Source organism: Aspergillus fischeri, genomic scaffold (genome assembly GCF_000149645.3).
Source record: "Aspergillus fischeri NRRL 181 1099437636266 genomic scaffold, whole genome shotgun sequence".
Taxonomy (NCBI): domain Eukaryota; kingdom Fungi; phylum Ascomycota; class Eurotiomycetes; order Eurotiales; family Aspergillaceae; genus Aspergillus; species Aspergillus fischeri.
In genome coordinates this window covers 3,332,851-3,348,485 of record NW_001509760.1, presented here as the reverse complement: position 1 = coordinate 3,348,485, position 15,635 = coordinate 3,332,851, and the positions used below count along the sequence as shown (strand labels likewise).

General features: G+C 50.7%; 5 protein-coding genes across 5 annotated transcripts; 2 read left to right on the top strand and 3 right to left on the bottom strand.

Annotated features, from left to right (window-relative positions):
* Positions 1-118: 118 nt before the first annotated feature.
* Positions 119-1,835, top strand: lcbA (serine C-palmitoyltransferase subunit lcbA; the record flags this gene model as incomplete). Its single annotated transcript, XM_001258381.1, has 4 exons — positions 119-447; positions 509-1,019; positions 1,092-1,583; positions 1,653-1,835. 4 exons carry the CDS (start codon positions 119-121, stop codon positions 1,833-1,835), a joined length of 1,515 nt encoding a protein of 504 aa, XP_001258382.1.
* Positions 1,836-3,422: 1,587 nt separating this feature from the next.
* Positions 3,423-4,670, top strand: scw4 (putative cell wall glucanase (Scw4); the record flags this gene model as incomplete). The annotated part of the gene is made up of 3 exons (XM_001258380.1): positions 3,423-3,486; positions 3,555-3,682; positions 3,741-4,670. 3 exons carry the CDS (start codon positions 3,423-3,425, stop codon positions 4,668-4,670), a joined length of 1,122 nt encoding a protein of 373 aa, XP_001258381.1.
* Positions 4,671-5,092: 422 nt separating this feature from the next.
* NFIA_058330 (uncharacterized protein) lies at positions 5,093-6,943 on the bottom strand (the record flags this gene model as incomplete). The annotated part of the gene is made up of 4 exons (XM_001258379.1): positions 5,093-6,357; positions 6,412-6,568; positions 6,628-6,728; positions 6,793-6,943. 4 exons carry the CDS (start codon positions 6,941-6,943, stop codon positions 5,093-5,095), a joined length of 1,674 nt encoding a protein of 557 aa, XP_001258380.1.
* Positions 6,944-8,256: 1,313 nt separating this feature from the next.
* On the bottom strand, positions 8,257-11,056 carry NFIA_058320 (class I alpha-mannosidase 1A; the record flags this gene model as incomplete). The annotated part of the gene is made up of 3 exons (XM_001258378.1): positions 8,257-8,296; positions 8,349-9,965; positions 10,029-11,056. 3 exons carry the CDS (start codon positions 11,054-11,056, stop codon positions 8,257-8,259), a joined length of 2,685 nt encoding a protein of 894 aa, XP_001258379.1.
* Positions 11,057-12,458: 1,402 nt separating this feature from the next.
* atgI (autophagy protein ATG9) lies at positions 12,459-15,388 on the bottom strand (the record flags this gene model as incomplete). The annotated part of the gene is made up of 2 exons (XM_001258377.1): positions 12,459-14,580; positions 14,649-15,388. The coding sequence occupies 2 exons, from the start codon at positions 15,386-15,388 to the stop codon at positions 12,459-12,461; spliced, it is 2,862 nt and encodes a 953-aa protein (XP_001258378.1).
* Positions 15,389-15,635: the final 247 nt, after the last annotated feature.

Sequence of the window (15,635 nt, the reverse complement as noted above, 5' to 3'; positions counted from 1 at the left end):
TGCCGGTTGTATTATTATTGCTCGCTGAAACTGCCCGTGAATGATTACATCAATCTACGTTTCCTGAAGCTCAAACTTTGGCCTTGCGCCCCCAAAGGCCGCGTTCTTTCCATTCACCATGGATATCCAGGAGACCCAACGTCTTCTTTCGGAATACCTCCATGAGCTCGCAAATCTATTTCACCGTCTACCAGGATCTGCAATTTTCCTGCGGTACGTGAAATCGAGCTATCAGAATGATCCGATCCGATCCGCCGTCGAATTGTTCCTTTTCCTATTCGCAGTTCGCTATCTGCTCGCACCAAAGTACTCAACGAAACCCGGAGTCGTCAAACTTTCCGAGGATGAGATTGATGACCTCGTGGACGAATGGACGCCGGAGCCTCTTGTGGGACAGCCCACAGCTCTGGAGGAAATGGAGGTCGAGAAGCGGACGGTCATTGTTGGGTATGCTCATTCTCATTTCAATGTTACTGCGATGCTGATGCTGATGTTTGATGGCATACAGTCCGATCGGGCCCAAGTCCAAACTGTCTAACGGTCGCACGGTGATGAATCTTGGTTCTTTCAACTTCTATAACTTTAATACAAATGAGGGTCTCAAGGAAAAAGCAATCCAGACGCTCCGCAATTATGGAGTTGGCCCCTGTGGTCCCCGAGGATTTTACGGCACACAAGACGTACACATGAAGACCGAAGCAGATGTTGCTGCCTATCTCGGCACAGCGGCTTGCATCATCTACTCCCAGGCATTCTCTACCATATCGAGTGTCATCCCCGCATTTTCGAAACGTGGAGATATCATTGTTGCCGACAAGGGTGTCAATTTTGCCATTCGCAAGGGTATTCAGATTTCGCGCAGCATGGTCCGGTGGTATGAGCATAATGATATGGAAGACTTGGAAAGAGTTCTTGCGAAGATCACTAAAGAGCAAGCGAGAAAGCCCCTCACGAGAAGGTTCATCATCACCGAGGGCCTTTTCGAATCGTATGGTGACATGGTCGATCTTCCCAAAATCGTACGTGATTCTTCCCCCCCCCCCCCCCCACCCGCTCCGAGAATGTATGGCACGGTCTGACACACAGGCAAGATTGAACTGAAACTCAAGTACAAATTCCGACTCATCCTTGACGAAACTTGGTCATTTGGCGTCTTGGGAAGGACCGGCCGAGGTGTCACTGAGCACCAAAACGTCGATGCGGCAGAAGTTGATATGATTGTGGGCTCGCTGGCCGGCCCACTCGTCGCTGGAGGCGGTTTCTGTGCTGGTTCTGAGGAAATTGTCCATCATCAACGCATCTCTGCCGCCGCATATACATTCTCAGCGGCATTGCCTGCCCTTCTATCGACGACAGCCAGTGCAACGATCAACTTGCTCCAGAATGGCCCTGAAGTAGTATCGCAGCTCAGGGAGCATACCAAAGCTATGTGGGCACAGTTGGATCCTCGCAGTGATTGGGTGTATTGTACCAGCGCTCCTGAGAATCCTGTCATGATCCTTGTTTTCAAACCCGATGTGGTGGCCGCGAAGAGACTTACTGCGGAAGACCAGCAGTTCTTACTGCAGGATGTGGTTGACGAGGTATGCAATCTCGGATCTGAGCGCTTCCAAGTTGTCATGGGAGTTCAATGAGAACTGACTTTCTGCTAGTGCCTTGCGAATGGTGTCCTTATCAGCCGTCTCAAGTCTCTGGATGATAACTTTGAGCCGAAGCAAATTGTTCCTCCAGCGCTCAAGGTGTGTGTCACCATCGGCTTGACGAGAAAGGAAATCGAAAAGGCCGGAACGATAATTCGCCATGCTATCACCAAGGTGGTGAGCAAGAGAAAGTAGATCACTTCTTCGCCCGGATCTCTTTCTCAAGGGGCTCAATCCGAAACGCTTATGCTGTCATGACCTCGTTTGCTTCGTAATTGACCTACATCGCCGTGACTTTTCGGTTGTCTTTCTCCTGACTTGCGACACTCCTACTCTAAACTTTGAGTACCAATACACCATCATGACGAATGCGTGCAGCAGCCATCGACTTCATTTTGGTGAAGAGTGTTTGGAGTAAGTTTGGCCATCTTCCCGTCAACCATATGTGAGGGGAACGGGCATAATGACACTTCTGCTGTATGGGAGACCGCTTTCTCAATTGTTTTAATTAGGCCTTGCTGTGTATTCACCTCTTTAGCATTATTAGATATGCTTTTAATACAAGGGAACAAAATGGTATCCTCTCAATATGGATAGATCCTGATAGTTCAAGAAAAGGAGAATATTAAGAAGTAGACCGTGTCAAAGCCGCTAATTCAGGCAGGATTGATGATTTAAGATGGGGAAAAGAAATTGCCTACAGTAATCCGTGTTCAACTGAGATTTTACGCCGAAGCCTCTATCGATTGCACTCATTCAAGACCTCACCCTTGATATCCAATGTCTCGACCTTCCGCCCTTCATGTTCACTTCAAACCACCTATCCTGTTATGGGCGAGGACCTAAGGTCGGGTTCGGTCCAATACCTTTGGACACCTTGGCGAGAGCAAAGTTTTTGGCATTTTGCTGTCTCAGGCTTGACTCGGTAGGTCCAAAATTCGATACAGAGGATTGGACTAACTAGCATCATACCTTACTGATGGCAGTCAAGTGTACCCAAGACAATGATACAGATGGGAGTTTTAGTCGCATCCTAAGTCAGTCGGATGGATGCCTCAGGATCATAATGAAACCTCCATTGCACGACCTGGTTATAATTATTCCTTCTTAGCCTTCTTGACATCACTAAGAGTAAACGAATAATTGCACAGCTGTATCCATTGAGCTAACCCCTGAACGTTTTGGTGATCAAAATGTTATGACGTTTATCTATGCCGCCGTGTTGGTCACAGAATGAGTGTCGAAGGGTTAAGCCAGGAAGTCTCCCTTGATACTGGTTGAGACAAGAGGACTACTTTCCGTGTTCTCCAAGGGCTGCGACAACCGTACTAGTAAGTAGAATCAAGGTGGAACATGTCAGTCATGCTATACTGTCTTCCAGTTAGAGGGATACAGCCCCCGAGGAACATGCTATCAATCCGGGTCCTAGCACATTCTTTTGTATGAGAGGTTTGGCAAGGTATGGGCCCTGCATTCCACAGGGAGCAAGTGAAGTACTGGTAGTTAAGAGCATGAATTCACAGGCTACTGAATTCATGATGAATTTCACCTCTAGAGATCTAGAGTAAGTGGACATTAATTCACTACGCTTCTGATGGTGCTATCACTGACTCTTTGACAGTGAATGTACATCTATAGCTGGGGTATTTAAGCCCACAGTCCGGGCCTGGCCTCACAATCTCTACTCCTTCATTAGTCTGACTAGATCCTTCTGCTCGGTTCTACTGTTTCTCAAACTTTGCTCAGAAGATTTCAACGTGAGGACTGTGATTGACCGTCGCAATGAGATTCAAGGTCAACCTTATGGCCCTGCTGTTGGCCTACCAGTCCGCAGCGCACCCTCATGGTAAGATATTTTCAAAGCAACACACCTTTGAGTGTCGAAGACATCGCTGACTAGTAGATACCTTCTAGTTGGCCACCGTCGCAATGCCGAGCACGATATCAATCCCAAGGAGCAAGTCATCGTTTGGGTCGATCACGCTGGACACACGATCAGTATTGAGCATAAGCATCAAACCCCTACTACGACCTTCAAGAACGTACGTGTTATTTGCAATTGATCAATGTATGACCTGCCTGAATATACAACTGACACAGAGACAGTCGCCCACGGAGCTGCCTCTGCTCCCAAACACCGACAATATCATCACCGACAATCTCCTCCCCAAGCTCCCCGTCGCAGTGCCTGAGCTGAACACAAACCCGGACTCCCGCTTCGGCATCTCCTACTCGCCTTACACCAGCTACGGCACCTGCAAGACCTTCGACCAGATAAACCAGGACATTGAGCACCTGCGCCATCACGCCTTCATCCGCATCTACGGCATCGACTGCGACCAAACCAAGCTCGTCACCCAAGCAGCCAGACAGCACGGCCTAAAAGTCTTCGCAGGGGTCTTCGACCTCCAAAACTTCCCCGACAGCCTGCACTACATCCGCGACGCCGCCACCGCCACAGGCGGCGACTGGTCCATCTTCCACACCATCGCCATCGGCAACGAGCTCGTCAACAAGGGCCAGAATAACCCAGCCGACGTCGCCAACGCCGTCAACACTGCCCGCGACATCCTCCGCGGCGCAGGCTACCAGGGCCCCGTGGTCACAGTCGACACCTTCTCCGTGATGCTGCAGCACCCGGAACTCTGCGCCGCGTCCGACTACTGCGCCGCCAACTGCCACGCCTTCTTCGATAACAACCAGCTCCCCGAAACCGCGGGGGAGTACGCGATCGACAAGGCGCGCCGCATCTCCGCTGCGGCGGGCGGGAAGAAAACGGTCATCACGGAGTCGGGGTGGCCTCATGCGGGCCAGCGGAATGGGCGCGCGGTGCCGTCGCCGGAGAACCAGAAGAAGGCCATTGCGAGTCTGAGGAAGGCGTTTGCGGACGATCCGGACTTAGTCCTCTTCACTGCGTTTGATGACTTGTGGAAGTCGGATAATCAGTGGACGTTTGGCGCGGAGCGGTTCTGGGGGATTCAGGATACGGGGCGAGAGCGAGAGCGTGAGCGTGAGCGGGATCGGGAGTAAGGGAAGGGCTTCCAGCGTTCTGCGCTGCTTTGCTCTTGTGGAGGTTAGCTGATGGCGTTCTATCTGCGTTGCACTGCATGGCACCTTGCATGGCTTTGCGTAGCGTTGCATGCGCATAGCGTGGGGGTTGGGTATTGACTTGATGAGTTCACGGTCCAATCTGATTGATGCTTTGGCTTGCGATTATGATGCTTCTCTCCTTTCTTGTCATGTACATTTCGGGTACATACTGAATAGCAGAGTCATATGAGTTATGGAATTCTAAATTGAATCGTACTGATCGTGGAATCTTGGCTAGCCCAGACGGCAGCCTCCTGCTTAATGGGTATGTGTAAGGATAACAAAAACAAAAAGGTATCTCTGTGCACTGACACGCGATGCAAAAGAGTATGCTTTGTACGTAGATTCGTTGCTCGAAATGATTAAGACTCCAGCGACACCTTTTGAACCGCCTCCTCCACGCTCACTGTCCCACAGTTCGATTCGGCCGTCGACTCGGGCAAGATTTCACCGTTCATTGGCAAATCCTTCCCGGACCTGTCCGCGGAGTCACCATGTGCGTGCCTTCCTCTCGCCCAGCGGCGCGCCTTCGGCGGCTCAGGTTTCTGGCCGTGTTTGCCGACAGAGGGGACGTTCAGAGGACTGCTGTTTAGAGGGCTGCAGCTGCCGGAGAGAGGATGCGCCTGAACGGCCGGGTGAGTCGAACGTCGAGGGGGTGGCAGGGCTGGAGGAGGATTCGATGCGGAGCGACGTAAGTGTGCAGGGACTGGTGGAGCGAGACCAGGCATGCTTGTAGAGTTTCCGCAATCGACTGGAGGAGTGACAGATGTGGAAGCCATGACTGGACTCGATGCTGCTGATGCTGCGTCCTCGGGGGTTTTATCGGCATTGTCTTCCTCCTCGGCGATGCGTCTCCCGCGCCGGCGTCGGGATTTGGGGGGCTCCGGCTTAACTTTAGGTTTGATGGTCGCCCTGATAGCGTCCGTAGTTGAAGGATTCCCTGTGGGATGGGCGTCATTGCGACTAGGGGTGATGACGCCGGGTTTCTCGTGCTGGCTGGCAACTTCCTGCACGCTGATAGTCGAGCATGAAGCTGGCTCCAGGTGCATTCCGAGGCGCTGCACCGCGCTCGGCTTGCGATGCGCGTCTGGCTTGGGAGAGTCCGATCCACCAAGCCGGGTGGGTGATAGAGCCCCAGTCGAACTGCCTTCCGTGCTGGTGGGAGTACCAGACTCGGCGTCCGTCTGGACGGCATCGGTCGTGGAGTCAAACGAGGCAACGCTCTCTCTATGTGACTTAGATTCCTCGTTTCGCAACCACTCGACTGTTGCGCATCGGAGGACTAATCTCCTCGTGGTTTCGTCGACTTCCTCAAAGTGCAATATTCTCTCGAGGTCGCCCTCACCGCTTGATAGCTGGCCCCGGCCCAAGATATTGAGCACTTTCTTGAGTTCTTCGCGCTTGTAGTGGGGAGGATACTTCAGCTGCGTGTGAGCGAGCAATGGGTAGAGAACGCGGAGGTATGTATGTCGTAGGGCGGATGCCTCTTCAGGCAAGTCCAGAAGATTCCGAATAAGAATGTCAACCAGGACATGAAGATCATTGGTGTAGAAGTATTCATAGGTGCTAGGGGTTGTAAATATGAGGTATAGGAGCTTGAGCGTGAGAAGCTGAAGAGATGTTTCCGCTAGGAGTCGTTAGGAAATTTGTCTTGCCAGAGGAGAATCTCGGAAGTTGGTACCTTCTCTGTTGATGAGGAGAATGATGTTCTCGCCGAATGTCTTGTAGAGATTCCCATGCATGGCCAAGACCTTGATGACCTTGTTGGTCAAGGGAGTCGACGATTTATCGTCCACAGGATCATGCGCTGAAATCATGAACTGCTCGTTGAAAACCAACTACCGTTCGGTCAGTAACATACATCAACCCTGCGAGGCCAGATCAAGCGGATTCTCACCAAAACGCGAATCACAGGATAATGGTAAGGGTCGCTGGCATCGTAGGAGAGATCTTCGATAATCCCAAAAAGGCCCTTGATAAAATCATCGTCGACAAGTACTACCCAGAATGCGTTGCCTATTAGCCCATTACTCCAAACAGCCAAGTCACCTGGAACACTCACCAAGATCCTCAATCCTTATCCGCTGGATTCTCGACATTTCATACAGCAAGTCCATCAGCATGCGATGAAGCGCAGCCTGATTCTCCCCATCCTTTATTTTGTAGATTTGCAAGAGCTCCAGCAACCGCGGGAATGAACCCTCCTCATTCATCATCCGAAAGGACTCCTCATGCTGCCGGCCATCGAACAGAAGGAACGAAACGATCAGATGTAGCGTGTCCGGATCATCCTCCTGTACAGCACCGTAAACCGTCAGCGGGCTCAATTGCAAGACAGATCAAAGGGACATGAAGCCCTTGAAAGAACGGAAATCATCCAGCGCAGACCTGCAATAAGCCATATATCATCTGTCTTCGAACGTAGTCGGCATGGGCGGTAAAGATACTTGATGCGAGTAATTTATACGAGCAGCGCGAGACCTCGAACGGCGAGTTGAGGTATTCATCTGCGATTGACAAAGTCCAGTCAGCCCTGCATCAGATCGGAGAAAACATGGAAGCTCGTTTCCAACCATGCTGCCATCAAGATCAAAGAACAATCTCCCACCTTTGTACTTCGTAGCCAAACTCAAATAAGACCGGAGCGCATTATCGATGAGGTCCTCGGTGCTGCAAGGAGTGGAAACAATCTCTTGGAGTTCTACCAAACAAACACGTTAGATATGACCGAACAATTCCCTGCGATAAGAAGAACAAAGTAAAGCATGAGGAAATAGGTAGCATCTCTGGTTATCGAGCAACCAGCCAGACAAACAAACTCACCATCCCAGAACTGCTGCTCGTTCTCCAGGGAGACCTCAAACTCCATTTCCCACAGCTCGGTCGTCGTCGTCGTCGGACTAGTCGTCTCTCTGCAATCATCCCGTCTCGTGCCCGGAAACCTCTGGTTGGGAGGGCTGCTCCGTGCGAGGAGGCTGGAAACCACGAGGGAAAACTGGGGTACGGAGTACCAAGCGATAATGTTGATGACGACGAATGTGGCCAAGGCAAAGCGAACAAGGCGGGCGGCGGGGGATTTGCGGCGATCCACCGCTATCTTTGCCGGAGTGCTTTACTGTACTTCATGGTATGCAGAGCGCAGGATATCATACGATGTACGGCTTCTGATGAGAAGGTTTCCCCTTCGAGGTATGAAGAGGATTATAATTCAGGCTCATTACGACTACTCCTATTGTCATTTTCTCAATGCTTTCCTCGTAGATCGGGGTATCAGAGCCACCACGCTCATTATGATTCGTGATCGCTTTCATTTGGCAGTCTTCCAGCCATATATGTACACATTAAGTCAAACATTAAATGGGTGCAGTAATGGTAATGGACGAAGAAGAAAACATAACGAGGCGTGACAAGCCAGCCACTGGAAAGAAAATGTCATGTACTTTGGAGATGGTATCGATACTTCTACATCAAGAAAGGAATTCATATGAAGGGAAATATATACCTAAAAGGGCAAAAGGAAAGGCCGTTAATAGGCCGGACGTTTCAAAGGATGAGCTTCGGTGTTGCTGCGAGAAAAGTCAGTTATGCTACTAGCAAGAGTTGCTGGCGAGTACTTACAGAACATAGTCGTCAAGACTGACCACGCTCGGGTCGGCAAAAAGAAGATAGAAGTATTTCAGCGTCTCCGCAAGCCAGAATGACTCCATGGTGTCCCGCATCTTGGACTTTTCAAGCGTGACATCGTTGATAGCAGAATGTGCGATTTCGGTGCGGGTGTACTTGGACACAGCTTGGAACATCTCCCATCCCCTTTCTCTCCAGTAGTTGTCGCCTGTTATGCGGAACATGTAGAATACGGACTCGATGGCCTCCGGACGAAGGAGGTATGCACGGTTCAGAATGCGAGCAACGCCTGGCGGTAGGCGTTCGTTCATGATTCGCTGGGTGACAAATACTTCATGAGGGACAGCTTTATCCTTTGCATCTTGCTTCTTGACTTCATCTTCGTCATGGTTGATCAGGTCGTCCGTACTTGCCGAATCGGCAATGACGTGCCATTTTCCAGATGAATCACGCCTACGAATCCCGTTTGTAGTAGATCGCTTAGTCGGGTCGCTCGCTTTCGATTTCTGCTCGATGGCTTTTTCAGCCTCCGCGATCCGCTGTTCCTCGTTAGGATCGAGTGCGTTCCAATACTCGATCTCGTTCCAGACACACGGCTCGCCCTTTTTGCAGGGCACGAGCAAGAAGTGTTCGGGCATGATGCCTGTTTTGGTGACCCCATAAGCCCAAACACACGCATTGGTCAGTTTAGCAGCGAGGTCCAGGTCCCCTTCAATACCAAATAGTTTAGCGCCAAGAGCAAACATCCCACCCGCAAAGCAGCCCAGATGAGTTCCCTCGTACGTCGCAGAGGCACTGTCAGGGACCTGTTCCGCTATAGGGCGCGTCAGCGTCATGGTGCTTAAGAATCTGAGATCACGCTCGTCCTTGACCATGGGCTGAAAGAGGAGATGTTCGCGCGTTGCGTTCATGGCTTTCTTGTACATTGCGGGGTATTGCTCGTTGAGACCGCCCAAGAGCATATACTCCTTGGGAAGGTACTCATAGGTTGAATCGCCGCGGGCCCCGAGCCCAAACTTCTGTTTCGGGGAGGGCGGCGCGGCGAGACCTCCTGAGCAGGCCTTATCACCGGAGCTACTAGAAACTCCAGAATTCGCGCCTTCATTCGGGGCGTCATAGTTCGCCGGCTCCGCGTCGATATGTAAGCTACCACCATCGCGCCGATCAAAGAAGTTGGTGTAGCTCTGTGCGTCTGTAGGCAGCGGTCGTTCGTTTTGCGCTAGGGGAGGTGTATGTGTGGAAGAGGGCATAGGAGGGGTGGAAGGAGATGCGGAAGACGATGAGGGAGATGCAGAGGAGAATGCGGGCGTATGCACAGGCGTAGGCGATAAGGCAGACGGCTCGGTATCAACCACACCATTGCGAGGGACCTCGTGATTGAGCTGTGAGGCGGCCGTCCTGCAACCAGAAGCATCGATTTTGAGCGGCCACAGACCAGGGAGCATGGTTTGACCCTGCAGTTTCTCGAGCTCGTTGGTGATCCGTGCAATGGCATCGTAGTACTTGTCTTGCTTAGTCAATTGTGCCAGTCGAGTGAACTCGACAGACAGCGAGCCTATTTCGGCAAGGGTCGTGTCAAAATCAGCAAGATGAGGTTTAGCGGCATCGTGCCTGTCATTTCACATATCAGTCAGTTCTTGAATACACTCAGATGATCAACAAAGTAGATCTTACGGGGCCCATTTGTAGAACATGGTCGGCATGCGATTAGGCGTATCAAACGCACCCATCACGATGTCCGCCAGCTCAACGGCTTTCTCGAGGAGTACGTCGTATTTGTGACCGGAAATATCATAAGCGCCAAGCAATCCTCCAAGATAGCGGATGACCGTTTCAAATACAGGAATCTCGTCCCTTTTGCTGGTTGTGAAGTCGATCTTCTTCACCTGATCAACGGCAATGGCGAACTCGTCCTTCAGGTCCATGATCCAAAGCGTATCCAAGGAATCCACAAGCGTGGCTGCCCAACCCATGAACGGGTCTCTGAACCCGCCCCGCAGAGGTTTGATCTCGTCATGTCCCATCGCAGAAGTCTTGTATCCATTCCAGGCATGTTCAAAGGCCGCCTTGATGGTCGACAACCGCTGCACCCGCTGTATCTTGTCGGAGGTCGTCTCGTCTCTAAAAGCAGCCTGCACTCTCGGCAGTGCCTTGGATTTCCCCGTCGGCAACTTGATGAGGTTTCCAGGCGCCAGAGGATAATGTTCTTGCACCTGCTTCCAGTGCACGGTAGGTCGATTCGTTTCCGGAAGGTCCACCTCGAGACGTGCGTGGCCGTGATAGTCCAATGAGTACGGGGGGACTTCTAAACCGTCTCCCTTGGCGGATCCATTGTCACTGGATGATGTTGTGGTCTGACCGGCGACCGAACTATCTTTGGACGACGCTTGTCCATGCGCACCGGACACTAGATCCTGCGGGGGTTTTGAGTCGGGAGCAGCGGGCTTCTCAACTTGCTGAGCCGGAGTAGAGACTGACTCGGAGGTTGGCTCATGGGAGGAGGGAGATTCGGGTGCGATGGGTTCTTTGTTGTTGGGAGCAGCAGGGGGTGGTCTCTGAGGGTACGTCTTGGGCTGATCGACAGGCGCGGGGATGCTCACGGTGCTCGCGGATGTATCGCGGGATCGGGAGAAATGAATGAAGATCAGCACAAAGATGACTGCAAAAACCAGTGAGACTCGATAGCGACGGGCTCGAAACATGGCAGGCAACCGATAGCGACGGCGAGGCGACGCAACGAAGATAAGAAAAATCAAAATCTCAACAAGAGGAATAAAAGAGTGACAGGAATAATGATGCGATCACGAGATACCAAGAAAAGGCCTCGGAGCCCGCAAGAAAAAAAAAATTTCACAAGAATAAACAAATCAACAAACTGAACGAGAGGCTGGAGGGACCGAGTCGTAAAGGTCACTCATTCTACTCCTCTCTTGAGGCCGAAGAGCAGAATAGAAACCGTAAGCAGGCTCTCTTGGGGTTGAACCGTCGAAATGATCATATCACATCAATTAATGTCATGACAATCCTTCGGACATCAGCTTTCGCCTAATGATCAAGAAAATTGATAGACTAGACTAGACTATCTGCTTAGTGGACGCAAGGAGTGGAAAAGAAGCGAAACCAACGGATGTTGCAGCCAAGAAAACGCCAACATATACGGAGTAGGGCAAAGTCGGACACTAGGTTGACGGAAATCTGAAGAAAAGATGTCCAATTCTCGGAGTATCTGATCTATTCCAGTACTCGCAAATGATGATGAATCAGACTGTAGTTCTCCTTTACTGCTTTCGCTCTCCCTCAATGTCCACCCTTGGACGCCTTTCTGTGTCCGTGATATGATTATCTCATTTCGCGAGAACCCCAGATCAACATCGCAAAAGATCAGCGGTTGGAGTCCAGACTTTTCGACCGAGTGGAATGGGCGAGATTAGCCCGTGGATGCTGCCCAAATGGATGGTCCAGATCCGATGATCCCAGCCTTTTATGTCTATCTACGACTGGGATGGCCCACCCAGTGCAGAGCATCAATATAATAACCAAGTCCACAATATTCTCAGCTCTTACAGAGTACCTTGCGCTTATAGGATTCATCTCTGCAATGAATTTGTATTCCGATAGTTTTACAGCTTCCTTTGGATACGCAATCCTCAATGCTCATTTTATTTGACCAATCATTGACTAACAAAAAGAGATATTAATGATCATTGCCAGACTGATGGGTCCTTCAGCCCTTCATGATTCATCTATTTCTATTTTTATCCAGGGGTAATTTGCATTAAATCATGACAAGGATTGTGTCTGTGGATACCATTCAGTCCAACAGAGACTTCTGCGTACGGAGTAGGTACGAAGTACTCCGTACTTCTTGAACAATTGACGACCGACCGAATAATACTTGGTAGCTGATAATCGATGCCAGTATTGCTCATACATGATACTAACTTTAAAACTGTATGTTCATGCATGTACAGCCTATGGAATGCTGCAGATGACCTCTTTGCAAGCCATCCAGTCAGATAAATCTAAGACGCTAGAAGAATATTACTAGCATTGACAACCACATGATTGATAGATTCTAGCCTGTCTCGAATGGCATGCAAATGTCTATAAACCAACCGCTGTGCGTCCTCGAGTGTCCTTGTTTACCCTCTGAAGTTGTTGAATCAAGCCCAAAACGCCGGCACCCCCAGCAATAGCATCAACATTCTCTCCGCCCTCTGTGTTGTCATCATCCACGTCTTCCGCCAAGTTCATCCGCCATGAGTCCCCTAGGTTGCTGTCGCTAGTGCCTACACCACCCGCACTTGATGCTCCAGCAGCATTAGCAGCTGGTCTTGACGGGTCGCTGCCTCCCGTGGCTACCGGTGACTCATCGCCATCCGCTATTGTCCCTGATGTAGGAGGGTGCGCTCGCGAGGATCTGTACCGTGGAAAGGCTGCTGCGCGGCTCGTTCCTCGGAACCCTGAAGTTGATGGCTGGTGATGCGGATCTAGGAGTATTGAAGGAGCCGGTGATGCATGGTCACCTAGACCCGTCGGACCGTAGCGAGACGGCCCAAACACAGATTGCTGGCCCATGAAAGGGCCTGCCAGACCGTGCCGAGTCTGGGTCTGATCGAGCCGGTCGCCGATAGTTCCCATCTCGCCCGCTGGTGGTGACCCAAGAGTAGGAAAGGCGGGGGGCGGATGAAATTGTCGTCTAGTAGCAGGATGGCTGCCACGGTGATTGGCACCGTAGTTATCCAGGAATCCGTAGTATGAGGCCAACATTTTGCCATCTTTGGTAGAGAAATAATCGGCCCGAAGATCTTGCCTTGCCGGCTCTCGTCGATCTCCTTGGTTTATCACATTGGTTCCCTTCTTAAAATCGAACACAGCAAATGAACAAAGGTACCCCATTCCATCCACGTGAACGGTGAACTCCCGAAAGAAGTCGATGAGACGATCGCTGCATTTGGGTAAGTTAAACCAGAGAATAAAAGGCGTAAATATCATGCTAAGGATCTCCTCCAGGAAGATCACGATTTTCATCTGGTAAAGCTCCGCGAACTCCCTCCGGACTTCGTCACTATGCAATCGCCCTTTCCAATGACTCGGAGCATAATGTGTATAGTTGATCACTTCGAGTAAAGCATATTCCGGGTCGAAGACAGTTGTCTCTTCCGGAACGAGGCCTCTGGCAACAGCCCAGACAGACCCAAACACCCCAAGGTAGAACAGAACTGTTCGGTCATGCGTGATTTCGAATCCCAAAAACAGTTCTGGATCCACGATCGATGCCAGAGCCAACACAGACGCCAGTGCACCCGACACAAACGCCACGAAACCCGCGACCTGCACCGTCTTATCTTTGGGGAATTGGTCCACATAGCGACTAGCAAAAGGATAGGACATATTAATTCTGCGTTCGAAGAGGTGCCAGAGTTCATTAAATTCGCGAAATTTCCATTCCGCCAGCGGCGTATATTGGCGCGAGCCGATCTGAGAAGGATTCTTCTTGTATTCGTTGAAATAACGAAAGAAATAATGCATCATAAAATAGACGACAATAAACGGCGCTACGAATATATTCATAATGCCCGCGAAGATAAATCGTCGTCGCAGGCCCTCGCTCAGCGCCTTTCGATGAGTGTCCTTCAAGAACAGAGTCCGAACTTGGCCTTGTTCGTTAAAGACATAGTCCATTATACATAGATTGATATTCCACTCCAGCGTCTGAGAGAACAGTTGCTTGTTTCTTAGAAACGGGATGGGAAGCGTCAAGTCTAATATGTCTTTGTTGATCAAGGCGATAAGATAATTTTCCTTACGCATCAGTCGATTGGCAATGTCGTGAGCATCCATTCGCTGCTTAGACTGACTGCCCATGAATTTACGGTGTCTCGCAGACACCGCACCGGCTGTCGCGGGATTGGCGTCCCTGAGAGTCATGAGTCGACTGACAACTTCTTGCCATGATATAGTTTGGATGTCGGTATCAGAGACTCCAAGCAAGTAATAGTAGAAGTCATGCATGTGTTTCAGCCTTCTGATATCCAACAAGCACTGGAAGGCTTTTCCAATCCAAAACAGCGTGAGTAACCAGAGCAGAAAGGTGGACGACAGTGACATCTTGGTGGTACATTGCTCGATTAAGATATCGTTCAATGTCTTGCTCCCGCGAACCTTGTGGTAGTCGATGCAGTTCGTAAGAAATGTGGTGAATCCTATAACGAATGCGAATGTTCTATGACGGCACCGGTCCTCTGTCAGAATACATAACATAACCAGTCGTGAAAGCAAGTAGGAACTTACAACAGACTCAGAACTCGGTTCAACAGAATGGACCAGATCCCGTTCCCGAGGAAATACGTGTAAACGTCCTTTAGGAAGTTGTCCAGATTTTCAACATTTGCCCACATCCACATTGCTTTCTCTTTCGGATCCACCGTGTTCAAGTTGGGCTGCCCTAACGACCAGCGTACAGCAGGGGCGCGCCTTCGATCGGCATGGTGTAGCGGCTGTTGTTCTCTGGCTGCTCTCCAGCGAGCTCGATCACCGCGGGTTGAAGGTCCAGGAAGAGAGGTCTGTCTATTGTCGGGAGTGAAGTGGGAAGTTGGAGGTGGCGGCAGCCGAGATTTAAGATCGTCGTCGTCGTCGTCGTGATGCCCTTCTACGAGAAGGGAAGCTGGAACATCATCATCGCCATCCTCGAAGTCATGACCTGGTGAGGCATCATGCGCCCACCGCGGACGGCCAGAGTGGCGATGACGAGAATTTGACTTGGACGGCCCCGCGACAGAAGCTTTCCGAGGGCTCTTTCTTCTGATGAAGGCATCATCCGGGTCCAGCAGCCTACTCCGCTCAGCGTCGGTCATGGCATCCTCGAGTTCGCGATCACTATAATGCTCTCCAGAACCATCCTCCAGAGTTAATCCCGCGCGCTCCTCCACATCTGATGAATCTGATGTCGCATCGTGATGTCGAATCGTCTCGTATACAGACGGCGAGCCGTTCGGAGGAAGGAACCGAGATAGGATATTCGATGTCATCATCTTGATCCTAAAAGTGCAGACATGGAATCAAAAGACAGATGCGTAAATCTTCTGTAAGTTCAGCACATGGCAGCGACTTTGTTAGCCGAGAACCCGTATCAGTTACGGGCCATTCGAGAAGCAATCCCAGGTGCGTCTGCTGCACAAAGAACGGTAAACAGGTAAATCGTAAAAACTCTCGGCATCAAAATGCCTATTGCAGAAGTCCAACAAGCTCCTAACTGGAGTTTGTGTAGAGACTTGAAGG